This window comes from Callionymus lyra, chromosome 6 (genome assembly GCF_982586985.1).
Source record: "Callionymus lyra chromosome 6, fCalLyr1.hap1.1, whole genome shotgun sequence".
In the NCBI taxonomy this organism is placed as follows: Eukaryota; Metazoa; Chordata; class Actinopteri; order Syngnathiformes; family Callionymidae; genus Callionymus; species Callionymus lyra.
Genome location: NC_141823.1, coordinates 29,430,882 through 29,458,160, shown reverse-complemented (window position 1 = coordinate 29,458,160; position 27,279 = coordinate 29,430,882). Strand labels below are relative to the sequence as shown.

Genomic DNA, 27,279 nt, shown 5'->3' with positions numbered 1-27,279 from the left:
CCAGCACAAACAAACAATAGTATTTCCTTTTCAATAATTGGTTTCATTGTGACAAAACGTCTATATTGTTTACTGTAGAATAGGAGACAATAAATAATTTATTTTCTTGAGTGATTATTTTCTCCTAATAATTTTGATAGAAATCCTCGATTTAAATTATTTAAATCACCAGAACTTTAGAAGTTTTTACTGAATGTTTAAATATATGTGTTCAGAACAGATCTTTGTATTTATAAATTCATTTACAGTAAATGTGAATAGGATACAATAAGATGATCTATTAATTTATATGAAATAAAAGTTGTTTGTTGAACAAATGTGTTCCTGTTTGTGTTTGTTTAAGTGTCATTTTAAGAGACTGATGATGGTTTGATATTAACCATTTCGAGTTGCATGTTGTATGAATAATGAAATAATATGCCATTTTCCACAACAACAACGTTCATTTTAATTTTTTGTTTTTCCATAAAGTTTTTTTTTTTAACGTGATACGTCATATCCGTAAAAACATTGTCACTTCACGTTTGTGAACGGAGTTCAAGAGGCCAGTGCACATGCTCGTGTTTATACTGTAATTGTGTTAATCCTGTACTGATAATGATGTCAGTAAAATGACTCATGAAGACATCACATGAAGACATCACATGGTTGACTATTAAGAATTTGAACACCTGTTAAATAATCTGCTTGAGAAGCTTTGACTATTAAGATTAAATCAGTGTCTCCACCACACACACACATCACACTGGTGGAGGTTCAAACTGTTAAAAAATCTCTGTAGGAAGATTTTATCTTATTTTAAGAAAATAAATCAAGTCTAGAGAGCTGACTTTATCCCAAAGATCATGAAAACATAAAATAAAACACAGTGAATTGCCATTCGTAAGTAATTTATATTTGTAAAGCATTTTTCACAGAACAAGTTGTCGTCCTTGAACTCGGACCAGATCCAGGCCGCCGCCGTATCTTGATGACCAATATCAACGTATTCATGAGACAATGGAAAAAGGGACATTGCGAAAAGACACGATCTAAACAAAGTAACTTGTATTGATGTCTGGAAATTGTCAAACTAAATGGATATTTTTTCAAGTTGTAACTTAAAGCTGGAGCAGTAGTGGATGATTGACGATCTCAGCGACGTAAGGTTCCCGTCCTCATGGAGCTAACCGAGTCTGTTGGAGCAGAACAACATCATTTGTATTTGCTTGTGGACCCTATGGTGAGATAGTCTCAGACATCAAATCAACCGTCTTAAATCCTTAAATGTACACGTGTATATATTTGGAGGTGTTGGTAGAAACACTAAATTCAGTGATTTAGACGCTGAGTCTATATAAGCAACTAGCAATGGCCACTGTAGTCTACAAAAGTATGACTCAAGATAAGATGGCAGGAGTTAATTCTTCCTCACCTGAACCATCTGTCATTCCTGGCTTGGTGATGTTGTGCAGCAAGTAAGAGATGTTAGGAATAGGTGGCAGGGGAAGCTTCTCCTCTGGAGCCTGAAAACACACAGAATCTACTCATTGGTATATATTGAGAGATCTTGCTGCCACTACCTAGGTCAGGACCATAAGTAAAATTAAAATTAATTAACTGGTACATTAAGAGCTTTTCCTTCAACTTGGCTCCCTTTTCGTCAGTACAGGTCGTTGCAATGTCCGCATCGCTGCAGATGTCGCACCAATCCACCAGTTGATGTCTCTCTCTATTCGCTCTTGACCAACCCCAAGATACTTGAGTTCTTCCACCTGGGTAGGATCTCGTCCCTGCATTTTTCTGCCTGATAACCATGGATTCAGATTGTAGGTGTTGATTCAAACTTGGTTGATAAACGGATCCAGTGAGAACTCAAGGTCACACACCGACCAAGCAAACTGACCATGTAATCTTCCTAAACCAGTGACCCAATCCTGACCACCTAAACTGACCCCATTAACGCAATCAATGACTGGTTCCGGAGCCAATGCTGTTTAGTTATGGTGAGTCTGACCATATGTTGCTTTTACTTTTAGACCTTGAACACAAGCTTCTTCCCCAGCCAGGGATTTCCCTATGTTTAGCTTCTGCAGCCGAGGATCAGACTACCAAGCTCCCGCCCGCACCTACCGCCCAGCTTGAAATTCACACAACAACTTTGGTGCCCATGGGAAGGAGCCATTCTCATGTGTGCTCATTTAGCATCAGCTACAAAGTCTTCAATATGAAAATGTTGTACCTCATCTTCCTCTTTCAGCTCTTCCTCTCTGAAAATCCAGTTGTACTGTGGAGACAAACATCAACGTCTCAAATCCTTTCTTCCTAGAACGAGGAGGTTGTCTGTTCTCACATGCAGGAGCATCGCCTCCACGATCATGTACTGGTCCGGCATGTGAGTGACCATCTCAGTCATGTTTTCCACACACGATCTCACCAGAGTGGGACCGAACACCAGGGCCAGGTTTCTGGCATCCATCTGGAAATGACGTGAGAATGAAGGATCAGGACGTCGCTGAACCACCGAGGTCAAAACATGCTTGGACCTTGTTCTTCTGCGAGTTCTCGTCAACACGCTTCAGGTGGCCCACAAGGAACTTCAGGGTGTGATAGTGGTGGTCCGGGAGGCTGTGGATCTAGAAGACATCCATAAGCAATGAAAACTTCTTTGGAAGTTGTAGGTTTAGAAGACATACCAGCTTCTTTATAGTCTTCAGCCGGTGTTCAGTGTTTCGTACACGATTGGCATTAATGAAGTCCATGTATTTTTCTGTAGACACAGAAGCATTCAATCTCTTCTAACAATTTATATATTTACAGGCTACTATGTAGTGTGAGCAAACGTGCGTCACTGATTCTCATTTCATCCCAACTTTACATTCACTCACTAGCAGTAAGCAAAGGCTCCGGCAGGTTCCTGAAGAAGGCCTTCAGCACGCTGCTGATCACATTAATGTCCCGCCATCTCTGTGGAAACAGACGGTTCGTTTTTAACTTGCAACTCTGGAAACAAGAGCTCTTACCTCCTCAGCTGCGTTGATGTCCAGGCCCATGTTGAGATGCTCCAGTAGGTTGGCGATCATCGCACTGTTGCCAGGAATACGGTAGATTCCAATGCAGTCCAGACCTGAGGCCTCAACCAAACCACAGCACATCTCCACGATCAGAGGCACGAACTAGGAGAAATGTTGTCACGAGTCACTGATGTTCATTTGGAAAACCTTCAGACGGAGTAAATGGACGCAAGTTAAACATTGTATAACAAGTTCTTTCATCTCACATTATGGTTGACAGAAAGCAGGCTGTCCTCGAGGCACACACCCAGAACCTGGGGACATCCTGTCTTCTTTCTCTTCGTCATCATGTTGATGCTACACAGACCCTTGTTTTCATCTAGGCACACACACACACACACAGACAATGATATTAGCAACAACAAATGTCACTAAATATCTGTACCCACCATTCCGGGAGGAGCGCTTCACTGAGGTGCGTGAAGCTTTGGTGAGCAGGAAAGACGGCACCATGTTATAGAGCTTGGACGGGTTGTCGTGTTTCCTATACATGAGCCTGCAGAGACCGTCAGAGCATCCCATAAAATACACACAATGGCAGCTGATGCTGTTTCATGATACAATTTGAAAGGCCACTAGATGGCATTCTCAGTTGTAAACGTATGCCAAGTTTCATTGAATTAGTACATCTGAGTCAAAGACTATAACGCAAACAGTGACATCTAGTGGCTTACAAAATTAAGACACTGTACCATGATACATCATGATGCTGTAAGTTGTCTCTAGTAATGTAGAAGGAATGTCGAATATGAAAAATGAAAGAGGGTGAATATGAATGTAAAATAAAAGTAATACCAGGTGCCGCATGTACAAATAATTTCGTTGAACTTCTACTAAATACGGTCGGACACTCGAATCCAGAAAATGATTTTCTAGTTTCTTTTGTTTTACATTATCCTGTTCTCGTTTTGAGTTTTCCGAGGTCACCTCGGTGCCTTTATCCACCACACAACACTAGATTATGATCTTGTGTTGCCAACAATGGTGGTTTGAATTTATAGAAAGCAGCCTGTGTGTCGGAAGTATGCAGTCTCCATTTTCAGTTGCATATTCTTCCAAACTCAGTGAGTTTGTTGTGCACCTTTGCTTCCTGTAGTCGTTCATCTTCTTGTTGATAAGAGCTTGTCCGGAGAAACTGAAGGCCTAAACAAACAGAGACACATTCATGAGTTCAGCGTTACGTTTAAGTCGAGAGAATCTGACCGATCTGACTTTTTTGTCGTTCTCGCTCATCTCCCTGATGCCGTTGATCCAGGACAACATGTCGGCACAGCTCTCAGCCTCTAGAAGGTACTCGCAGAAGTTCTGCGTGATCAACCTCAGCGTGTGCTTGTGCTTGGTCTCGCCGTAGGCCACATCCACCAGGCAATCGCGAATGTCAACCGGATCGAGAACGTCTTCGTCCGCCTTGCTCGTGTTCTTGTAGAAGCGGAGGGATTGCGAGCGAAGAACGGTGTAGACCCGTTTCCATGGACGCATGCTGCTGTATGTTCTCTGCAATGAGGAGTTGAAGATGGTTGTTGGAACCAAAGAACACAACTTCTCTCCCTTCTTTTTTAAATGTATGTACCTTTCCCTTCTCAGTTAAGAGTTGCTTGTACTTCAGCCACCCCTCTTTCTCCTCACTGATGATGTCACTGGTTTCCATAGTTTCCGGTTTAGCTGTGGATTTCTTGGGGAAAAAAAACGATCAGTGTATAATCGACAGGTGTTGACTCGACACAGTACCAAAATACATTACTAGTTTTAATTTCAGAGATTCATTCTTTTGCGTCATAAATGACATTTCATGCAGATCTCACTGTCTTACTGAAACAGTTGATGTTCTGGCAAACATATAGCTTCACCGGCTTTGGTCCATTTTAGAATGTATTTGAAATTTTTTGAAATAAGCTACCTCAACTAACTACGGCCAGCGGGCTGGTTATGGCCCGTCTTCACAAAAGTTCGGGAACCCCTGGATTAAAGTTTCACACTAAAGGCTCCCAGCCTTTGATCCTTGTGTGGACCTTATTTGTATACTGTGTCTGACTGTGTCTGAGAGTTCTTTCGATTCCTATAACTCATGTTCATGTTTTTGACTGACTTTTGTGTTTTTGATTTACGGGTGCAATAACAAATCAGTTCAACTCACCGCATCAGTTAAAATGTCAGTGACTGTTGGAATCCCATCACTGTGAAAGAAAAGGAAACAATTGTGTGAGTGTTTTTTAAGCAGCTACAGTACGAGTCTTACTTTAGTGTTCACAGATTTGTCAAATTGATCTGCATCCATATCAAAGTTAAACAAATAAGGTCAATTGTCAAAATTCCGACTCACAAGAACGGCAAATGTTCCTGAGTGGTGGAGGAGGGACTTCCGTCAGTGTAATCAGATTCCTCATTCATGGAGGAGCTCGCTGTAACCCAAAAATAAAACATTTTTGTTAAAAAAAGATGGTATGTAAAAAAAATATCAAATGTGATGGCTGAAAGGAATACAATTATCAACTTCATTTAAGAGAAAAGAAAATGGTACAGCTCAAATTGCATTTTTTAAATAAATATTTAGCTCTTGCTGGACTGTAATCTAACCTTTATAAATCATAGTAACTACTAATGGTCTGATGAAGCTTCATGAAGCAGTGCCATTATTCTCAGAGGCCTCTACATGGCACTCTATGCTCAACAACCTGTTACAGCATCGGCTCTATCATGATACAGTGTCTTTATTTTGAAAGGAGACAAGATGGCACTCTCTAATCTTTGACTCTGATCTACTTATTCAATGAAACCTGACATTTTAAAACGGAGTGCCATCTAGTGGCCTTTCACACTGTATCTTGATACAGCATCAGCTCCTCATGAGGCCTTATCAACCAATCACTAAAAAATATAACAAAAGGGAATCTTCATATAGATAAACTTATAATTGACTAACCTTCATTGTCTCCATTTCCAGTTTGCTCTCCCTGTACATGAGCACACATCAATGGTTTTAATCAAGTTTAGCAACACAAGTTACCATGTTTTGGTTTTTTTCAACCATATTCACTGGACTCTAAGTAAGTAAGTAAGTGATTTTAATTTATATAGCGCTTTTCCAGACCAGGGTCACAAAGCGCTTAAACAATATTCAATAAAGTATATACATTATATACTATAAAGTATATAGTATAGACTCTAAATGATGATGATGTAATATTTTGTAGACATTAAAGACGGACAATGAAACATTGAAGAGATCTCTAACTGTAGTAGTATGTTCCTAAAAGGTGCCAATACTTAAAAATCAAAATCAAAATAAGATTGAGAAACCAGTTTTGAAATAAAGGAGTATTGCTAGAGTAGGAATTGATTGGTTTATTTAATTTTAGTTATCTTCCACAAATGTTTTTGTTATGTTATGTGTTAAATGTTATTTTGAATGTTGCCATCCTAGTCTATATTTGGCTGAGGGTTAATAATATCATTCTGTAGTTAGTTCTACTAACATAACCTGACTCCCACCTTGACTAATACCTTGCACTAAGCCCTTTGTAGCATTAAAGCTAACAATGTTAGCTAGAGCTTAGAGATGAGGTAATAAAAGCCCTCTTTCGTCTCAAGGCCTTCCGTCTGTTGACATAGATTTAGAACATGAGAATAAAGATGGGGCGTGTATGCTGCACTTGTATGGCCCAAGCCAGCACCTAGACTGTCCAAACACCTTATTAACGTTTCATTTTTTGTTTTTGTTCATTGACACACTCTTGTCCATCATCTGTATTATTAGGATCATCTTTAATATTGTTGAATAGGCTCTTCTATGGCTGTCAAAATGTACTAACAAATACCTTGTTGCAGAACACCACTTTTATTTAAAATCAAAATCTCACCTCTCTTGGCTGTAGCCCTGGTCTAGCCACATCATTGGCATCATCCATCACTAATATGATGATCATGTTATTTAGTCAAGTTCTAACCTGGTTCTGGTTTAATGATCTCGTAAAATAGTTTCTGTTCTTGATTATACGATGTCGGTACTTTCACAACCAACAGCCACGGAGCCTCTACCTCTATAAATACTTATGCATCACTTCATCTTTCATATCAATGAAAGACATTAAAGATTAAATGAAGAATTCATTACATCACAGAGGACTAGAAGAGGATGAAAGACTAGATGGTGAGGTCATCAGAGCAGAAAGCTTTTGTTGCTGTCGTCTGTTGTGATGACTTTTTTTTCATTATTTTTCACTTTTATCACTCATAAAGCTTAATTATAGCTCAATCATTAATGCCATGTAATAGTCACATAATATCAATGTTGCACTTTTAAACGTATAATAGTCACAGGCAATGTCAACTGGCTTCTTTTGATATATTAAAACCATTGCCTTCTGGCTCAGCTCTTGCAATGTTGCGATGCTGCGACCCCATGCAACCGTTGTTCAAATTCTATCATCCACTTACACTCTTGTCCCGTATCTCTCGAACATAGATATTATATACTTTTTTTTGCTGAAGAGGGACTCGCATGTGGAGGACAGTCAATCCTTACCCTCACCATACCTCACATTTAGAGGTGCTGCCCCTTATCAAACATGATATCTATCTGTATCTGGCTGATAACAGGACCACATCATCTGCAAAGAACAGTGATAAAGAGCCGTCGCCGTAGGTTTTGGCTTGAGATCGTGACCATGACATGACAAGAGCTCCTGACAAAGGCCAATCCTTTTGGCATAATCTGTCAAAATCCTGCAACACTTTGTCCTAACAAGGACACTCCTCAAAGTAAGAAATAATCAAGTTATACATTTGAAACCAACGAGACTAAATATATTGTATTTCTGCTAAGTGTTTTTCAGTTTCATAAATGTATTTTTCATGAAATGTAGTTACTATCAGGAGAGGTGCTGGCCTTCTGTTAGGATAGTATCTGCTTTATAATACTTGGCTCTAATCTACTATTTCAATGAAACATGACGATCATATTCAAACTTTGAGTACCATCTAGTGGCATTTATAATTAGGATACTGTATTGTGATAGTGTTTTCACCAAAGAACTGTTTCATCAACACTTCACTAGTGGACAGTATCACACCTCTCCGCTCTAGTTGCCTTTACATAAAAGTCTAACCAGATTTTTACCTTTAACGTTATATGACATATTAATCAATGAATGTTTCCTCTTTATTAATCTAAGCTTGAGAATATGAATGGATTGACTTTTGTGAAAAGTATGCATGTTTATTTCTTTTGAAAGTATTAGTGTTTTTACTTTTTCCAGTGATGGGCTGATGAAGCTTCATTAAGCAGTGTCAAGTTGTTTAGAAGTCAGTGGGTGGCGCCATCAGTTTAAAAATAATGTGATTTTTAGAAAAGTTGTTCAAAACAAAGGAAAATGGTGCAGAGTGCCATCTAGTGGGCTCTGGAAATAATGACACTGCTTCATGAAGCTTCATCAAACCATCAATGGTTTTTTCCCCTTCTGACGTATTAACAGCTCACCTCATGTATTAACACAATCGTCCTCCAGCAGATGTTGTTCTGAAATTAAGCCATTTCATCATGTGTATATTTGAGACTCAGTTCAAAACTGTTTTTATTCCTGTAAGAAAAAAGAAGTTGCTGAGCTTTTGTAAATGCAGTTCATATTCTGAGAATGTGGATCCTCATCAACTTGCTGTGAAGAAATCTTCATGGATCTTATGTTGGTCATTTGGCCACTTACGTGATGCTGGAATCTGTAGGAGCAGAGCACACTGTCAATATCAACCTTTGACCCTTTCCACAAAACTGTCCTTTTAAACATATTTTGAGTTTAAGTGTTAAACCGCTACAATTGAGGAGCAGTCATTACATTCTTTGCAGCTAAAGAAACATTTAAATCCTGGCGATTTTTAAAGACGATGATTTGGACATATTTTGGTTTAAAAAAAAAAAAGGAAAGCAGTTACAACTTTGTCAAAAGTCATGTGGTCTGTAAATTCTGCAACACCAGAGTCAAGTTCTTGTGCAACACTACATAAATAAATAAATATCCTTGTGCCTAAAGTATCACAATATATTGTATTGTTGGCCGTGTATCGTGATACATATCGTAACTCAAAATGATTGCCAATACACTCGCCTACAATAGAATAGAATAGAATATAATAGATAATGTTTCAAGTTTGTCATTTCTGTGCTGATGTCAGACAGATTCATGACTCACTGGTTGACATACAGGTCCTTGTACATGAAACAATTTGATTCTGTATCGTGGCTCACCTTTTTAGCTTCATTTTGCTGACCCCTCTTATTGGTTCCCCTCACTGAAGACCTGGTTGTACTATGGAGACAAGCATCATCATCTGTAATTCTTGACATTTAGAAACGTTCTGTTCTAGCTCTCCTTACATGCAGGATCATCGCCTCCACTATTTTGTATTGGTTAGTCATGTGAGTGATCATCTCAGTCATGTTGTCCAGGGAATCTCTCACCAGAGTTGGACCGAACACCAGGGCCAGGTTCCTCGGGTTCATCTGGTTACGTCATGAGCGACATAAAATCAACATCCCTGGAGCAGCACATTGAAGAGTGATGATGTTTGTACCTTGTTCCTCTCACAGTGTTCTGACACTCGCTTCAGGTGGCTAATCAGGAACTTCAAGGTGTGATAGTGGTGGCCTGGGAGGTCATGAACCTTAGAGGGAGATCAACAAAGAAGTAGAGAACATGATCAAGAGGAAAAACAGGCTTTAGCATAATCAGACGTACCAACTTATTCATGGCCTTCAGTTTTTCCTCAGTGTCAGCTAAACGACTGACCTCGATGAAGTCTTTGTATCTATCTGCAGACATTGAAAAAACCACCAAAACTTTACTCACCAAGTTCATCATTTCATCTTTTGTCTTCTTATTTAACTCACCATCAGTGAGCAATGGCATGGGCAGCTTTCTGAAAAAAGACTTCAGCAGGCTGCTGACCACGTTCAAGTCCTGCCATCTCTGAACAAACAAAGAATCACACATTTTTAAACTAATATGCTTAAATTAGTCTACATTTTTGTAGGATTTTATTTAACCCTTGTGTTGCCTCTGGGTCAATATGAACAACCTTCCTTGCTTCCATAAGTACTTATGCAGTGGTCCAGTCGACCATGAAAGATTAACACTAAATAAACATGTCACTCAAAATATGACTGAGGACAAGAGGATACTTTCGACTCCAGCAGCTTTTGAGGCTGGTGGTCTGTAAATTCTGCAACACCAGAGTCAAGTACTCGACAATACTTACCTGTATATCACTGAACCTAGAGAATCACCATACATCGCTATGTATCGTATCGTTACCCCTGTATTGTGATTCATATCGTTTGGCCAAATTCTTGCCAATACACACCCCTGCTGCTTAAGCTCCAATATTGGCATCCATATTTTAGCCTTAAAGTAGCATTTCAAGATTTAAATCTTTACGGAGCTCAGTAAGAATGTGGCTCACAGATTCAGCGGATTCAAAATCCAGTCCCTTGTTGAGATGCTGCAGTAGGTTGGACAACATCCTAGTGTTGCCAGGAATACGGTAGATTCCTATGTAATCCAGACCTTTGGCCTCCACCACATCACAGCACATCTCCACGATCAGAGGCACGAACTGAACAGAAAGAAGAAATGGGAAGCGAAATAAAAGAGAAATTCTACAAAACGGGTCCCTTTGTGTCTATTTACGATGAAATTTGAAAACATTTAATTGTTGTCAAATATATTGTATTATATCATATATTGTCCAATGTTTTTGTAAATGATTAATAAATTATGATTTACATCCACAGTTTTACATAGACATAGTTTCTTTAACTTTCTTAGCCTAGTTCTTTCTTAAACAGACAGATTCACACACAATTTGATTTATTTGCTATTTACAATAGAATAGTGCATCATGTATAATAGACCGGTTTATTAGAAACCAATTTTCTTTTTAATAATTTGAAGCTAAGATCATTTTAAATTGAATTGCATAGTTACTTTATGATTGACAGCAGGTTGACAATCCTCTAGCCGCACACCTAAAATTTCTGAACTTTTTGTTTTCTTTCTCTTGATGCCCCAGCACACCTTATTTTCTTCTGGCGACAAACAAACACACACTAAAGTACAATGGTGTCAGAGTCACAGAGCGTGGCACAGAGATTACTACTTCTCGGGGTGCACGTCACTGAAGCATGCACAGATTTGTCCTGAAAGAAGGACGTCATCGTGCAGGACGTGCTTGAGGAAGTGTCTGGATTTCTACCCCCCGGGCTGTGAAGACATGAAGACCAACATCAAAAGAAAATACACTTATATTTATAGAATATACCTGTATTTACTAACGGCTTATAAAATGCATTTGAAAGAGAGTCCATCTGTCCGTCCATCCTTCCTTCCATCCATCCATCTATCCACCCATTCATCCATCCATCTGGCAATCTATACTTCCTCACTGATTCATCCGTCTACCCATCTATCTTTCCACCCACCCATTTATCCACTCATCCATCCATCCATCTGTCTATCCACCCATCAATGCAACTGCTATGTTTAATGACATATTGTACTAGTTCATTTTATTGTTTTACATTCAATTATATATTTTTCATTTTTATACTATATGTTTCATCTTCTTCAACTGTGAACTTGCTGCTGGGAATAAAGGGATATCTTATCAGACCTATGTAAGGCTGTTGGCTTTTCTAACTAACCTGGGTTTCCTGTCACTGAGTTTCTTTTTGATAATACTTTGTCTCGTGAAACCGATCTCCTGAGAAACAGAGACAACATTTTCAATGAAGCCTGTGTTATCAGCCTCAACAGTATCTTTGCCTAAACTGACCTCATCTTCTGTCTTGCTGTTCTCTCTTACGTGTTCGATCCAGGACAGCATGTCATCCTGGTTCTGGGCCTGCAGCAGGTACTCACAAAAGTCGTGCGTGGTCAGCCTGACAGTGTGTTTGCGTTTGGTCTCGCTGTATGCAATGTCAATAAGGCAGCTGCCGATGTCAATAGGTGAATACTCGTCATAGTCTTCAGAGGTCGCGTGCAGCTCAGCCTTGTTTTTATTCTTATACAGGAAGAGTGAGTTGGAGCGCAGCACCGAAAAGACTTGCTTCCACGGGCGAATGCTGCTGCAGGTTTTCTACAAAAGCATGAGAAAAGGGTGATGTTTAACTAAAGATGGATAAAAACACATTTTCTTTGTGTTACATTCTGTACCTTTCCCCTTTCTGTTAATATCTGCTTGTAGTTAAGCCATCCTTCTTTGCTGACGCCACCAATCATCATGGTTCCCATCTGTGTCGTTCTAAAATACATTTTTAACCCAAAAAGCGATTAACCAAACTGTAGTTGATCTCTTACAATTTCCGACTCTCTTGGTCAATCTTACCTGTCTCAGCAATTTCTTCACTATCTTTTTTGTCTGGTGAAACATAGATAACACAAGACAACACTGCACACTGTGTTATCAGTTGCTTCTTCTGATTGTGTTTTTGTAGTTGCAATGGGATGTCTGTAGGTTCTTTGGTCAGTAACATCAAGGGGAACATAACTACTAGAGGCACACTTGTATAAATACTGTCCTGCCAACCATGACCTCCAAAGGAATTAAGGGATTAAAGACAAAATAGCTTTTTTTTTCTACCTACAAGATAAAGGCTGGACAACTTGGCCACTCCATGTTTTCGAACAAACAAAACACAGGTGAGTAAAGTTGAAAGTGTGTGTGGAGAACCTGCCAAGTAGTGAGCACTTCACACCCATTGTTGCTGTCCAAGGTGCTGAACAAGAGCAGTCACTACGGACCTACTTACAGGGCTACACGCATAAACTGCTAAACCTCAACGCAGCAGTTTCAATGATCAGCCACGCAAAGGAAATCCAAATAACTTTATTCACCGATTGGCTGTCATCTGCTAATGGTGTCTGCTTTGTAGTAGTTGTTTTTCCTTAACTGAGGGACACTTTTAACACTGAAACATCGATACAGAGATATATATCACGATACATCCCTTTAAATGTGTGTGTTAAATAGAATTCAATTTTAAAATGTACTATTAAAATGCATATATACACAGAGTTTGTTCACTTTTATGCTGCAATTAAAATTAGCTAAATTGGTTGTCATTATGTCCTCTGCAGCTACAGGAACTATGATATCCCTGCGACGAAGGACCAAATTATACAGTCCGCTCCGACAACTTTTGAAGCTGATGTTTGCACATATTTAGGATTAAAAAAAAAAAAAAATCCTACAAACTACTACAAACATATCCTTGTCCCTACAGTAATGCAATATATTGTATTTTTGCCCCTGCATCGTGATATATGTTGTATCACCAGATACTTACCAATACATACCCCCAGTTGACATCCATTTTGGTCTTGTGGATATGATATATTTAAATAAATAACTTTAAAACCGTAATAACCTGGAGTATGTTTGCATAAACTATTACAAGCTGAATAAATGTTGTTTATTTTTGTTTATGTGTGGTTGTTAGAATAACAGTGACTTGCAAAAATAATGAATTCATTTTTTGACGGGTATTCCCTAATGGGCGTCACTGGAGCCTATCCCAGTTTCTTCGGGCAAGAGGCAGGGGACACTGTGAAACGGACGCCAGTCTGGCACTTGGCACACAAAGACATGATACAACTAGTATTAACACACACACACTAATATCTATAGACAATTTCGCCAAGTTCCAAATAACCTCTGCATGTTTTTGACAGTGGGAGGAAACCGGAGTAAACGTTGAATGTTGACCAACTAACAGCTAAATGCTCCACTAGAAAATATTAGTATGGCTCCATATATCACAATATTTTCCTCCCAATACTGTATCGCAATTTGACGGAACTGTATCGATTGGGAAAAAAAATAAAAAAAATAATACAAATAATTCGATTTTTTTATTTACAATTAATGTGAAAATATTCAAAGCATCTGTTGACTTCTGTGCAATTCAACTTACAGTCGCTAAATGGCGGCAGTCATTGTATCAGCTAGGGGAACAATAAAATCCTGCAAGATACTGGCGATGACAGAGTGTGGATATAGTCGAATAACGTTTTACCTTACCTTACCTTACCTCCAGCTACTTTTAAAGTTGATGTTTGGCATTATTTTGGTTTAATAAAAATGTACGACTTAGTCAAGAGTCATACAGTCTGCATCGCCAGAGTCAAGTACTCGGGCAATAATGAAATAATCAAACAAATTAGCCTTGTTCCTAAAGTATCACAATATATTGCAATATAAAGTAGTTTTTCTTGTATCTTGTATCGCCATATTCCTGCCAATTTACAGCCCTGTATTCCTCCTGTGTGTAAATAAACTCAGTTCAAATACAGCTGCTCTGGAAGAGTCTGGGGTTTGTTAGAGAGTAGTATCATCCTCATCATCATCATCATCATCATCATCATCATCATCATCATCATCATCTCTAGACAGGTCAGTGATAAAGTCGTTGAGAAGTTAAGCAGAGTTAAGCTATAAATACATTTCATATTTTTGAACATCTCAAAGGGAACTTTTAAAATGATTCTGATTTAATAACTCAACTCAAATTTGCTTAAAATCAAATTGTTTAATACATATGTCTGGGTTAGACTGGACTACACAGACCCTTTAGCTCTTTAGAAAAAATATTATTGTGTTATTTATTTCCTCTTAAAGATTGATCAATGTCTCCCCCTGCTGGGTAACTTCTTTCCAGCTCATCCACGCACCTATGGTCCTAATTTCACTAAAAATGTACTTGTTTTCATTCGGTTTCAGCATAACTTATATGTTTTATTTAAAACCCTTTATGAATTTAATTCCCCCTCAAATACCAGATGGAAAACACTTCATTATGTATATAAATGACTTTTACTGACAACACATGTTTGATTTAGAAACTGTATTATTAATATCTATTATTCTTTAATTGTGTCAAGTTTTGTTGGGCTACACTTATTTAAATAACTTCAATTATCAATAAAAAAATACTCAAATGTAAAAATGTCTCAATGTACAAAACGAATGCGTACATTGATCATGATGCTTTCTGAAAAATAAATAATTGAATGCGAAGATTAGACTTACTAGTTACTTAAAACATTGATACAGTTAGCTGCGGTGACGAAAATATAAAAAGATAAGTGTTTATGTTTGTAAGTGTGTGTTGTAAGTGAATCTGACATAGATTATGTGTTTGCATTGAGTAAGTATGCAGTGTTGGGAAATGTGTAAAATAAATATACTGAGTAAGAGAAGACACAGAGAAGCTAAAACACAACAAATGTCCAAAACCAATAATTTAATATATTATATAGCGTATTTACATACACCGGTTAACTTAACAAGGCTTTGTTTTTACAACAGTTACAAAATTGGTCCACACACACAGTCAGTTACGTACAAAACAGTCCATGCTCAGGGGCACTAAGACAGAGAGAGAGGACTGGTGTTGTTGGGATGAATGAAGCGAAGAAATACTGACACAGAATATCTCGGGTAAAAGGTTTGGATTTGAAAGGTCGCTCACTTTCACCTGCAGCTCAGTTCTACTGACAAGAAAATTTGGCATCACGCAGCTGCTTCTGACCGTACTTTAGGCTCCCTCCTCACACACACTCACACACACACACATGTTCCAGGGGTTTGCATATTAGAGTGTGACTGACAGCATGCAGTCTCTGTCTCCAAGTCCAGGAAACGCAAAGGTCAAGGTCCCTGCAAGAGTTTCAGGAAGAACTTGAAAAGGATTTAAACACCAATGACTATGTCACTCTGGTTTGCTGGTTAAACTGGACACACTGGACTGGTTCCGGTCAACTTTCTCATCCCAGAAACACAACTATACACATTCATGACAGGTACTTAGAAAATGAAAATGGAATTTCTTATCTTTTAAAACCCGTACTAAATATTATTGTCAGCCAGTAACATCAAACTGTGAGAATCCACAAGGTCACATGACTCTGGAGAACATTTTCATTGTAGCATCGGTAGTTTAGCTGAAGGTCGTGTGCAGGGTCACAACAGGAAGTGGGACTGAGTGGGTTTTTAAATGGCTTGTTTTAGCGGCCTTCAAAATAAAAGTAAAGGTTAATTAGTCCAATATTTGGTTCTGTCCTGCAAGTAGGGGTGTAATTGAAACCTGATTCTTATATGGGTCATGTGGCTGTGGAGACTTTTTTAAAGGGAATATCGTGTCTTATTTTATGTAGTCTCTTGATTAAAACGTAGACTGAAGATCAGATGTCTGAGTGAAGACTGCAATATCAACCAGGTACCAGGACAGGTACGCTGGGTTTTGGAGCGCATTAGTAAACAAAAAAAGGTTAATCCATCAGCGTGTGACGACGCAATACTTTGGTCTTGTCCTGAGGGCCCTGGGTCAACCTCCTCCTGACCACCCCCGCGGGTCCAGGGTAGGTGTGGTCCATCCCTGAAGATGACATCAGAGGTGGCACTTCTTGGGCATGAGAAGGATGTGGGTCCACACTTGAAGCTGCATGACATAGGGTCCCCTCTGGGGCGTATCTTTGATGCCCGGCTGCTCCCCCCGGGACCCTTATGACCTCCACGCTCTCTGTCCTCCAGCACTCTCTGTGGCCCATGTCCAGGTCTAGATTCATGGACACGGCTCTGCTCCTTCCACCTCTGCTCTTCCTGTAGCGGAGCAGTGTTGGAACACTTCTATCAGTCTGTTGGCTGCTGTGGATTCTGGAGGCTTGAGTTTGGGTGGGAAGTTTGGAGGGGGAGATCCAGATGGGAAGTATGGGGCGATCTGAACTTGTATATTTGGGCCTCACACTAGAAGGACTGATGACGTCTGTAGGTCTGGAGCTCTGATGGAAGCTGTGCGGACGACGACGCGGCGTCTCAGTGGTTCCCCTTGAACCACCTCTGTCACCATCGTGATTTTTTCCCTCCGTTCCATGTTCACTTCTTTCTGCCATCGCTTTCTGAAGTTGAGTCCGGCTCTTCTCTCCGGCTCCTCCGTAGTTACAGGCTTTGACTCGCTCGTGCTCGGAGTCATCATCTCCACTGCTGCCGGGAAGATAGGCGCTGAGGTGTTTCTTACGTTTGCGGGTGACAACAGAAATGAGGGACATGGAGAGGAAGTCCCTGGCAGTCCGGTCCTTCTTGGGGCCAGGAGTCACCTGAGATCATGCAGACAACGTCAGTATTCTACTCTGATCCTGGCAAAACTGTTTGTCTTACCTTGGATCTAACTGAATCGCTGGTGGTGGTGGAATCTGTCAGAAGCAGAATGATTTGAGTTATTATTTGCCAGTGGACTTGAAATGGCCAGATATTTAAAGAGCACTCCTTCAAATGTCTATAACAATTAACTACCATAAAGCAACACTGGGTATGAGGGTGACAGAGAGAGCACACACACACACAGAAGTGAGGAAGATTCCTACCGAAAAAGCTGATCCACAGCCTCAGCTAGGGAAAGTCCAGAGATAGACAGTGAGACAAAAAGTTGGAAGCATCATGAGAATCAGTTGGTGAGTTCACACACACAGAATAATATTATTCCTGGTTGCTCTTAGAAGGATCATGTGACCTGCATGATATGCATCTCAAATAAAAGTAAATAGACACAGATATTTGGTAATGATCAGGGCTTTTATTGAGGGTTAGTTTGTGATAAAGACTGATCTCAACTTGAAGACATCACGATCCTCCTCACCTGAAGCTTCTCCTGGTATTCCAGGTCTGCCGATGTTGGACAGCAGATAGTCAATGTTCGGAACAGGCTGCATTTCCCTCTTTTCAGCTGCGGCCTTTAAACATACAACAAACAATGTTGGGACACATGAACAAAGACGGTAACAAAAAACTGTATTATTAAGATACAATACAGTTGGAGTACATCACCTTAACTCAGTTCTTTGTTTCTATTTCTTTTAATTTTGTCTATTGTTTTTGGCTTAAAAGCTCAATTAGTTAAACGGTTGCTGTTAAATATCTAATGTGTAAAATTCACAATGAAGAGCCAGTAAGTTATAGTGATTCTCAACCCAACATACAACTTAACAAAGTAATTATTCAACAAAAATGTATTTTCTTTTTTCTTCTCAGTTAAGTTTTTGTTTAAAATGAAATAAACATAAAATAAACATTGAGAATTGATTTAGAGTCTGAAGGCTTCATAGCACTAATAGCAAACTTTCCCCAGATAAAAACTAGAGCTTCAGCCTCATCCTTTTTATAAAGTGACAGCAGCCAGCAACACGTGATCTATTTATTTCAGATAGTGAACAAAAAGAAAACAATAAAATATAATTATTTAAAAAATGTATAATTTACTTTCAAATGTATGCTTATTTTATTTGTAATTATTGTTTTTCTTTCAACCATAACTGACACATAGAATCGTACCTTCTCCTTGCACATCTCTCCCTCACTGAAGAACCAGTTGTGCTGTGGAGACAGACCAACAACATCAACATCTTCACTCATTCCGAGTGGAAGCTGTGACTTCTTACATGCAGGATCAGCGTCTCCACTATCTTGTATCGATCAGGCATGTGAGTGACCATGTCGGTCATGTTGTCCTCTGACGTGCGAACTAGAGTCGGACCAAATACCAGCGCTATGTTTCTTGGCTCCATCTGGAATTAACGTGAACGTGTTATTTTCTAAACCAGTCATTAAAGAGTTGCAAGCGGTAGATATGTTTACCTTGTTCTTCTCACAGTTATCGGCCACACGCTTCAAGTGACCTACGAGGAACTTCAAGGTGTGATAGTAGTAATCCGGTAGATCCTGGATCTAAATAAAAACGGGTCATTTGAACAGAGTTCGAAGGGCAGATGAAGTTTGTGTTCAACCCCTCAATACAATCTATTAAATCATCTGTATGTCCAACAGTGTTCTTTTATTCAATGAATCATCCATCAAGCAGTCTTCAGACCGTATCCATCTATCTGTATCTATGAACCTTCCCATTCAGCCATAACATGAAATAATAAAAGCATAATAAAAACACAAAAATAACTGATCCTGGATCAAATTGTGTGTATCACAGGTCATATACCAGTTTCTTCATGGTCTTCAGCCGGTCTTCTGCGTCTTCTATACGATTAGCATCAATGAAGTCTATGTATTTATCTGTAGAAGAAAAACATTTGTTTTAGAAACATTGATTTTTCTTTTTTATTGTTTACAACGGGGTTGTTGCAAAATGGTGAGGGCCATATTTAATAAGGTGAAAAAGCATAGAAGCTCACGTTTGTGTATTTGTTCAGCCATGAAAAGGGAAACATTTTTGGAAAAACTAATTCCCAGGAGAACACTTTTCAAGATTCCGAATGAAATAAAAGTAAATCAATCAATAATATTTAAATTAAATATCCAATGTTCTGTCTCGAGGGAAACAATAAAACATATACATTTTAAAAATAACATATTAATTAAAGTTAACAGTGAAACACAGTTTTCTTTAAAACCATGAAGTGGATTAAGAAACCAGGTTTGACAAAAGTAACATCTCAGGGCCATATAAAACTGATAAAGAGCCCAATCCAAGGTGTTTGTATTTGACTCTTCTTATTATTGATTTATTTATGACAATATTCCCTTCAAGCTCACTGACCGTCAGTAAACAAAGGCTCTGGAAGTTTCCTGAAGAAAGACTTGAGCAGGCTACTGATCACATTCAGGTCCTGCCATCTCTGTGGAGAGGAAAGAAGTTTAGACCACATTGTGTTTGTTTGTTCCGTCCAGGTATAGAAACTAGATGATATCAGTAGAAGAAAACATTTGTCTGCCAGCAAAAAAACGACTTTAGCTAGAAAAGTAATTGGCTACAACCTACAAATGAATAAAGTTATAAATAAAAAATGACAGTGACACTGGTTACCTCCTCGGCTGTGTTGATGTCCAGACCCTTATTGAGATGCTCCTGCAGGTTGGACACCATTGCGTTGTTGCCGGGGACCCGGTAAATTCCAGTGTACTCCAGACCCGTCGATTCCACCACATCACAGCACATCTCCACGATCAGAGGCACGAACTGAGAAGAAGAAGAAAACATGTGAAGATGTGAACAGACAAGTGTAATTCTTGCAAGTTTAGTATCATCCTAAAATGAGATAAGAGCCTTCCCTTCTAAATACCTGTGAGATGTTATGTAATCATATTTTTTTCTTATGGTTTCATTTCAATTCTAAGTAAAAGGGTTAACAATGTTTTATTTAGAGACATATTTTGGGCTTTTTCACTTACATTATATGCCCTCAAAAAAGGGAAATAAATTGTTATAGTTCAACAAGTAATGTTTTTATTTTTTATTTTTGACCAAATTGACTATTTTGTGATATCACATTCCTTCTCTAAATAATAATTTGCCTTTCCAACATTTTTTTCTGTTTCTCTTTTACCCAGAAATACTTCTCAAATATATATTATTTACATATTTAATGCGTTATAATAGTACATGTATACAAAGTAAAGTAATATATAATGAAATGACCCCTTTGACACATTTTCTTAAGTTGTTTTGGGCGGTTTTAAATCACCTTTTCTCTATATAATGAACATTAAAAATGACATTAAAGCAGTAAATGATGGTTAACGATAAAAAATATATACATATACTGTATACATTGAGGACTCACTTTATTATTGACAGCAGGCTGACAGTCCTCAAGTCGCACACCAAAAGCTTTGGGACTTCCTGCCTTCTTGCTCTTCTTCATGATGTTGATGCCCCACGGCGTCTTGTTTTCATCTAAGATCAAACATGCAAATGTAAACCCTGCAATAAGAACAACAACACAGGTCATCATTTTCAAAACATCTGTACCCACCACCTCTGGACGAGCGGTTCACTGAGCTGTGGTCAGATTTGGCCAGGAGGAAGGGCGGCATCATGCGGTGAGCTCTGGGCGACGTGTCTGGCTTGCTACCTGTGAGACTGCAGACAAAAACTCGGTTATGCATCCACAAAATATCAATAATCTGCTGCAGACGAGTCACTCATGATGTGCGTGATAAAAAAAACATGCAATTCATCAGATCCAATAAAAATCATACAACACATTATGGTTTTATCTCTTAAATAGTCAAGTAATGATCCCAGTTACTGCCATTTCTCCTCAGGCCCCTCAGGGTGATGTCAGCTGCCTTGTTATTTTGTCATTTTGCAACAGGGTTCAGTGGTTAGGACAAGCACACTGCCCAGAGCCACAGTGACTCTAATTAGACTGAGAGTGCGTGCTGACCTTTGTTTCCTGTAGTCATTCAGCTTCTTGTTGATAAGAGCCTGTCTTGAGAAACCAATCTCCTAAAACAAATGCTTTCATGAGTTGAGGGTTCTTTGTTGTTGTGTTGAGCATAACAGGAGAAATCAGACCTCGTTGTCAATCTTGCTGTTTTCTCGGATGACCTTGATCCAGGCCAACATGTCGTCTCGGTCCTCAGCCTGCAGAAGGTACTCGCAGAAGTTCTGTGTTGTCAGTCGTAGCGTGTGTTTGCGTTTGGTCTCGCTGTATGCAATGTCGATGAGGCAGCCGCAGATGCTAATGGCAGGATGCTCATCCTGACCTGGACCCGCACCCGCCCCGTGCAGAACCGCCTCTCGTTTGTCCTTGTAAAGGAAGAGCGAGTAGGAGCGGAGAACGGAGAAAGCTCGCTTCCATGGTCGGATGCCGCCACCAATTTTCTACAAAAAGCAAGAGGCGGATTATTGGATTCGACAAAATATGCACACAATCATTACATAAGTAAATGCAATGCTCAGTTTGTACCTTTCCCTTCTCTGTTAGGATCTGTTTGTAGTGCAGCCATCCCTCCCTGCGGACATCGTTGATTGTGATTGATCCAAGCTCTGATGTGGAGTGGCGTTTGGACCGGGCCTCCTCCTGAGCCCTTAAGTTCTCTAGAGACTACAAATGAAGCACAACATTGGACGAGCCAGTAGAAAAAAAACATTTTTGGGTAACCTTGGACTAATACAAGCATTATTAGAGCGGAATTATTGTTGAGGGAAAACTAAAAAATAACTTGCAGCTGCAGTGCCACATCAATTAAAATTTTGAGAAATCAATTTATCTTGCTGCTAATATGAGGAAAAATGTATAGACTAATGTATGTAGTACTGCACTTAGTGTATATCATCAATGATGTAATCATGTTAAGGGTACAAACACATCTCTATAATTATAACCACCAATGTCTTTCTTAGCTCTTCGTTAATTCTCCAGAAGCAATACACAACCACAAAAATAAAGATAGGAAAATAAATATACTGAATTAAAAAGCGATAAAGATTTTGCAACTCACCCCATCTGTAAAAAAGCTTTTTACTCTTTTTGGTAGTTTGCTGTGAAATCCAAAACGAACATTTAGTTAAACATGAAAGAGAAAAGAAAAGATCATAAAAGACCAAATGATAATCATTTTCATCATATTTCTGGTGGATTTATTTTAAATAACACTATCATCTAAAGCTGTAACAAATCGTATTAATCCTATTAAGAATGAATAAACAATCTTTCTGAAAAAAAAACCTTAACTTACGAGAAAACCCTGTTTTCCTCTCTGAATGTATTGAGACCTTCATCACAGGACTTGGATCTCTCGGTGGTGATGGCCAGCAGGTAAGAGGAGCGACGACTCTTTATGCTGCCTGAGAATGAATGAAATAGACTTTTAAAAATGTGTGAAGGCTAAAAATATATACATAAATTAAATACAGGGATTAAGGTCTGAAGTGCTTGATGTTTGATGATTCATTGAATAGAAGAACACTGGTGGACAGCTAGAGTAAGGCAGGCATAGAGTATGACATGACAAGGACATATATATCTCCTTTTTTAGGCCTTTTATGGTTTGGTCTTGTTTTTTATGCACTTTGTCCTATGCCAGTTGTTTTCAAATACATGAAATTATGAATTATGAAATATATTAAATGCATATATGTAAGCATGACATGCTATGACAATGTAGTCATGCACTAGTTCTAGTAAGGTTCTATTCTACATAATAAATCACATACAGGTACATGCATTGTGTCCTTTTTATTTTTAGTTTGTTTCTATTTAAATGTACCACTCAAATATTCATGCATTTAGCACTGTCTTGATTGGGTCGATAAACTATGTTGCAAGTAATACCAAACATGAACATTGTTTTTTAAATTCTGAAAGCAGGAGTCAAAGACTCCGCTATCTAGCATTGCTACATCAAGGAAGATGGAACAAACTTTGTGTCATTTTGTTTTAAAAGGTAAGTGATTGTGGCTAGAAAGATTATCGGATATAAGTCATTTACTTTTTTTGTAAAAATTAAGAAAGCTAAATTTAAATCCATGAATCACAGGGTATTATGGTAATAGAACATACTATTTGCTAAGTGTGTAATTCCTAGCTATAGCCCATAAAGGAGTCAAAGTAGTGAGAGAGACTCACTGCAGTCTTGAGAACGATGGACAAAGAGGGAGATGGAAGACAGGGTGGGAGAGACAGAAGTGGAAGTGAGGGTGACCAATGTGGAGGTCAGACAACCGGACACAACAGAGCAGGCTGGTACATAGCAGGCCTGAAGGTCAAAACTAGGACTGGTAGCCTCATCTGTAACATCATCATCAGAGCGAAATGTAGTATGAGAAAACCAGACAAACACAGACATGACAAGGGCAATTGATTCAGAGTTGTGATACAAGATGACAATGCAGAATCACAATACATCTTGAGGATCATTAAGACTGTACTTGTATTTCCAAAACTCGCTTTCAATAGCAATAATGACAAAAGCTCCAGTTCGTATATAAGGCTTTTAAGGGATTGACTAGTTCCATCAACTGACACTCAAGATAAGCTGCTTTCAGGGTAATTATTCATAAATAAAAGGGACTCTTGGACTCCACAAACTGTTGACCCCTTGCTAGTTTTAAGTGAAGTAAGGACTTAGACTACTGTATTTCCTTAAATGGTCTCACTCCTTCAGGTCATGGTAATTAATAGAGTTCCAAAGCTGGGCAACTGAACTGAGTAGAGTTTCTGGGAAGACTTTGACACCCTCATTTCTTTGAGAGGTAAAACATCTACCTAAAACTCCATTAGCGCAGTTGCCTTGCTTTGAAACGCTTTGGGTGACGAGTCCTGGTATTTGATGAGCGGTTTAGTGCAAGGAAACTAAACGCAAACCGGAAAATGCCATCAGTGTCTCCAATAATTTAACATGCTGTAAGTATGTTACTTACCTATAAAGGGTATTGAAGACAGAGAGTCAAATGCATACTGAGCCAGGCTGCCATTAGTACGACGGCTTGGAGCAGGACCTCCAGAGACAGGAGATGGAGTCCCGGATGAAGGTGGGAACCCGGGTGACTCCGGGGATTCCAGGGGTGCTGCGTAGAAACTATGCCGAAAGGCCTGGTTGGGAGTCCGGCGTCCTGAAGGTGGTTTCTGTCTGAACACCACTCCTTGATGCAAAGTGACAGGAGATGTGACCTCTCTTTCTCCACCTAGCCTAGCTCTTTCCTCTTCTGGTCCGGACAAAGCAGGAGTGGAGTGAGGCCGAGGTGCAACCCTCCCATCAAGGTCAACCGAATTTAGAATGTTGGTGGGGCTACGAAGGACTTGTGTGCCACTATGACTGGAGTCTCTGAAGGACTGGGACTGCTGGAGGAAGTGGCCTGTTTTGTGGGAGAAAGAAGTGCTATAACTTGTGTAGCCCACCAACTCGTCTTCTTTAAGTCGCCTTGCTTGGGGTTCAGCTACTTGCTGGCCTGATTGCCTGCCACTAAGAGGTACTGTTGAGGGCGATGTAGCTGGGAGAGCCGACATCATTTTATTGGCTCCTGAGGGTCCCTGCTCTTTGTGCTGGTTAAGTTTGGTAGTTTGGCTGTGGTGACCTTCTGAAGTGTGTTCTGGTTGTTGGGGGACCAGTGCAGATGCTTGTGCCAGAGTTTCTACTGATCGCCCATAGTTGTGCTCATACTCGGCATAAGCTGCAAGCAAATTCTCAGAGCATGACTTGCTTCCTGGTCCTGGACCACTACCACCCCAGTGTCCTAGCCAGTAGGAATCATGTGAAGCTGCAGCTGATTGGTTGTGATACACAAGAGTCTCCCTTCGCCTTTGCTCTGCAGAGACAGTAGGTAGAGTAGTGTGTCCTGGCCCAAGGGCCAGCCCCAGCCCAAGTTCTGCCAAACGGTCCTGAGATATGCTGCGATGGCGGGGGGACATGTGTTCTGCTGCCTCTGCTTGGCTGTAGTACCAGTCAGACAAAGCCTGGTGGCAAACGGAGTCGGCGTGGGAGCGTGCAGTTGCAGGCATGCTGCTCTTTCTTGGTGCAGGAAGGGTTGCTGAGGCGATAGCTGCATTGTGGTTAGCAAAATGAAAGTCCAGCGCGTTCATGGCTGAGGAGCTGCGACCCCGGTGGCGCGTGACCGGAGAAACATGACCATTGGGACTACCATTAGGACTACCGGTCCAGCCGGTCGTCCGTGGAGATGCCGCAGCAGGTCGGTTGTCAAGAGGGGATGTTGTTACACTGACACGACATTGCCAGTTGTCCACGGGACTATGGACTGCGTGACCAGGGTTTGACGCCGTAATAGCTGGGAGAGAATCATAGCAGACAGCTGGGGGCTCGGGAAGATGTTGAGCCTCGCCCATATATGGCTTGTTACCTTTCAGGTAGGCATCCTGGGAGTATGCCTTAGATAGGAAGGAAGATTGTAATGACACAGTTAGACATTAAAGTAACATCAGAATTGGAAGGAAAAGCAGCGGGGTCGTTTTTTAATGCAGCCTGGATTTACTATTTGTTAATCAAACAAATGAGCAACAATTTAAAATTAGTTTCTCATGTTTTAGTATTTTGTATTTTATATTCAAAATTAAGAACGGTCATTATTTTCCCAATGGGCCATACAAGAGATATTAAGTGATAAAGAGTGGTCGGTTAATTTCAAGCCAAAAAGATAAAACCATCAACTAAAATCCCAGGATTCTTTTCAATAGTAAAGATGAATCAAAATGTATTGTTATAAGGAAAGCATGCGGTTTAAATTCTGCAAGGTTACTTCTAGAACATGATAAAAGGTAAAAAGTAAGGAAAGAAGAGACAAAAAAGAATGATAATACTCACACTTACCAACTGCAGCACATCCTCATCTTTTGGCATAATAGAGAGCTCCAGAATGTTTTCACTGTGACGTGACACATGATCACTGTTAGCGATGGGCCCGTCATCAAAGGCAGTCAACAAACATGAAAGATACCTACCTGCTCTGAATGAGCGAGATCACCTGGGAATATGTTTTTCCCAAAATGCTCTCCCCATTAACCTTCACCAGCCTGTCTCCTGCAGATGGATTGTGGTATTAGAATTATTTATATCATCATGTTCATATCATAGTGATTAAAATTCCATGATCATACCAACTCCAATGAGATTATTGAACTCATCCTCACAAGTTCTGACATACATTTCATAAATAAAACCTTCTACAAATAGAAAATTAAAAGTATCTTTCATGTGTGTGGCTCATTTGTTACCTGTGCACAGACCAGCTTGCTGTGCTGGACCATTCTCTTTGACACTCTTGACAAAGATTGTGTCCATGGGCTCCAAGCGAGAGCGCTGGCAACCTGCTGAGAAAACAAACACACACATTCACACATCCAGATCCAAATGAGGTAAGACTTGTCTGAAAATATCCATCGAATCCCACTGAGGTGAATCAGCCCCACCTACATGTTTGTGTGTGCGTTTTTTGCTAAAGAATAGAGATACATGGAAGACCAACTGATACAATGCACTTTCAACAATAACAATTTTGATTAAGTTAAGATTTTGAGTATTAAAACTTGACACCCACCTCTTCCAGTAGCATTTCCATTCTCTTCATCCTGTGAGGGAAAACAATCAAGAGGTTTAACAAATATCCACAAGTGTGTTCTGCTAAACTTAACAGCTCTTATTGGCCAGGTCTTTGTGCTTAGTTTTTTTCCTGGGCATAACAAAAAGTCTGGTCTATTGCCAACATGAGGTTACTTTATGTTGTGGGGATGTCACACAAGCATAGTGTTGATAAAACACTCAACTGTTGAAATCCTGATAAAGGGTTTCTTTGAAAAAAGTATCATGATTCAGTTAAAAAAAAATGCTTGCTCTACTTATTTGCATTTTATTTAATATTTAAAATTGTATAGATTATCAGAAAGTTTACATTTTGTTCTTTAGTTTACATACTGATTTTTCCTCAAACATACTA

The 27,279-nt window shown here is 39.5% G+C and overlaps 3 protein-coding genes across 13 annotated transcripts in view; all 3 read right to left on the bottom strand.

Annotated features, from left to right (window-relative positions):
- Nucleotides 1–873: 873 nt before the first annotated feature.
- Nucleotides 874–7,062, bottom strand: LOC148078081 (rho GTPase-activating protein 23-like). The gene is made up of 17 exons (XM_087794635.1): nucleotides 6,911–7,062; nucleotides 5,974–6,004; nucleotides 5,374–5,452; nucleotides 5,188–5,227; nucleotides 4,624–4,725; nucleotides 4,266–4,547; nucleotides 4,135–4,196; nucleotides 3,443–3,549; nucleotides 3,260–3,372; nucleotides 3,003–3,155; nucleotides 2,868–2,946; nucleotides 2,676–2,749; nucleotides 2,526–2,615; nucleotides 2,333–2,458; nucleotides 2,222–2,266; nucleotides 1,415–1,505; nucleotides 874–1,175 (listed from the first exon to the last, which is right to left on the bottom strand). Exons 1-17 carry the CDS (start codon nucleotides 6,974–6,976, stop codon nucleotides 1,135–1,137), a joined length of 1,581 nt encoding a protein of 526 aa, XP_087650761.1. The 5' UTR covers nucleotides 6,977–7,062; the 3' UTR covers nucleotides 874–1,134.
- A 1,638-nt stretch (nucleotides 7,063–8,700) lies between these two features.
- Nucleotides 8,701–12,527, bottom strand: LOC148078080 (rho GTPase-activating protein 23-like). Of its 3 annotated transcripts, none has more exons than XM_087794636.1 (13): nucleotides 12,429–12,527; nucleotides 12,257–12,344; nucleotides 11,877–12,179; nucleotides 11,746–11,804; nucleotides 11,199–11,305; nucleotides 11,030–11,130; nucleotides 10,506–10,658; nucleotides 9,934–10,012; nucleotides 9,782–9,855; nucleotides 9,618–9,707; nucleotides 9,421–9,546; nucleotides 9,292–9,352; nucleotides 8,701–8,765 (listed from the first exon to the last, which is right to left on the bottom strand). In XM_087794636.1, the coding sequence occupies exons 2-12, from the start codon at nucleotides 12,332–12,334 to the stop codon at nucleotides 9,320–9,322; spliced, it is 1,203 nt and encodes a 400-aa protein (XP_087650762.1). In that variant the 5' UTR covers nucleotides 12,335–12,344; nucleotides 12,429–12,527; the 3' UTR covers nucleotides 8,701–8,765; nucleotides 9,292–9,319. The 3 variants fall into 3 exon arrangements, with proteins under 3 accessions (XP_087650762.1, XP_087650763.1, XP_087650764.1); XM_087794637.1 differs by having other exon boundaries at nucleotides 11,202–11,305; XM_087794638.1 differs by having other exon boundaries at nucleotides 11,030–11,127; nucleotides 11,202–11,305.
- Nucleotides 12,528–15,394: 2,867 nt separating this feature from the next.
- Nucleotides 15,395–27,279, bottom strand: part of LOC148078079 (rho GTPase-activating protein 23-like) — a 46,918-nt gene continuing 35,033 nt past the window's right edge. For 3 of the 9 annotated variants that reach the window (XM_087794631.1, XM_087794630.1, XM_087794625.1), the window contains exons 3-24: nucleotides 26,884–26,914; nucleotides 26,561–26,656; nucleotides 26,288–26,366; nucleotides 26,151–26,211; nucleotides 24,256–25,717; nucleotides 23,462–23,623; nucleotides 22,572–22,680; nucleotides 22,335–22,374; nucleotides 21,800–21,937; nucleotides 21,406–21,714; nucleotides 21,275–21,336; nucleotides 20,861–20,967; nucleotides 20,669–20,781; nucleotides 19,912–20,064; nucleotides 19,645–19,723; nucleotides 19,087–19,160; nucleotides 18,732–18,821; nucleotides 18,536–18,661; nucleotides 18,429–18,470; nucleotides 17,737–17,830; nucleotides 17,259–17,293; nucleotides 15,395–17,197 (exon numbers count right to left, since the gene is read on the bottom strand). In XM_087794631.1, the coding sequence (XP_087650757.1) occupies nucleotides 16,373–17,197; nucleotides 17,259–17,293; nucleotides 17,737–17,830; nucleotides 18,429–18,470; nucleotides 18,536–18,661; nucleotides 18,732–18,821; nucleotides 19,087–19,160; nucleotides 19,645–19,723; nucleotides 19,912–20,064; nucleotides 20,669–20,781; nucleotides 20,861–20,967; nucleotides 21,275–21,336; nucleotides 21,406–21,714; nucleotides 21,800–21,937; nucleotides 22,335–22,374; nucleotides 22,572–22,680; nucleotides 23,462–23,623; nucleotides 24,256–25,717; nucleotides 26,151–26,211; nucleotides 26,288–26,366; nucleotides 26,561–26,656; nucleotides 26,884–26,914 (4,287 nt within the window). In that variant the 3' untranslated portion in view covers nucleotides 15,395–16,372. Of the gene's footprint in view, nucleotides 17,198–17,258; nucleotides 17,294–17,464; nucleotides 17,490–17,736; nucleotides 17,831–18,428; nucleotides 18,471–18,535; nucleotides 18,662–18,731; nucleotides 18,822–19,086; nucleotides 19,161–19,644; nucleotides 19,724–19,911; nucleotides 20,065–20,668; nucleotides 20,782–20,860; nucleotides 20,968–21,274; nucleotides 21,337–21,405; nucleotides 21,715–21,799; nucleotides 21,938–22,334; nucleotides 22,375–22,571; nucleotides 22,681–23,461; nucleotides 23,624–24,255; nucleotides 25,718–26,150; nucleotides 26,212–26,287; nucleotides 26,367–26,560; nucleotides 26,657–26,883; nucleotides 26,915–27,279 lie in introns of all 9 variants that reach the window. The other 6 variants (XM_087794632.1, XM_087794627.1, XM_087794626.1 and 3 more) reach the window with 6 other exon arrangements.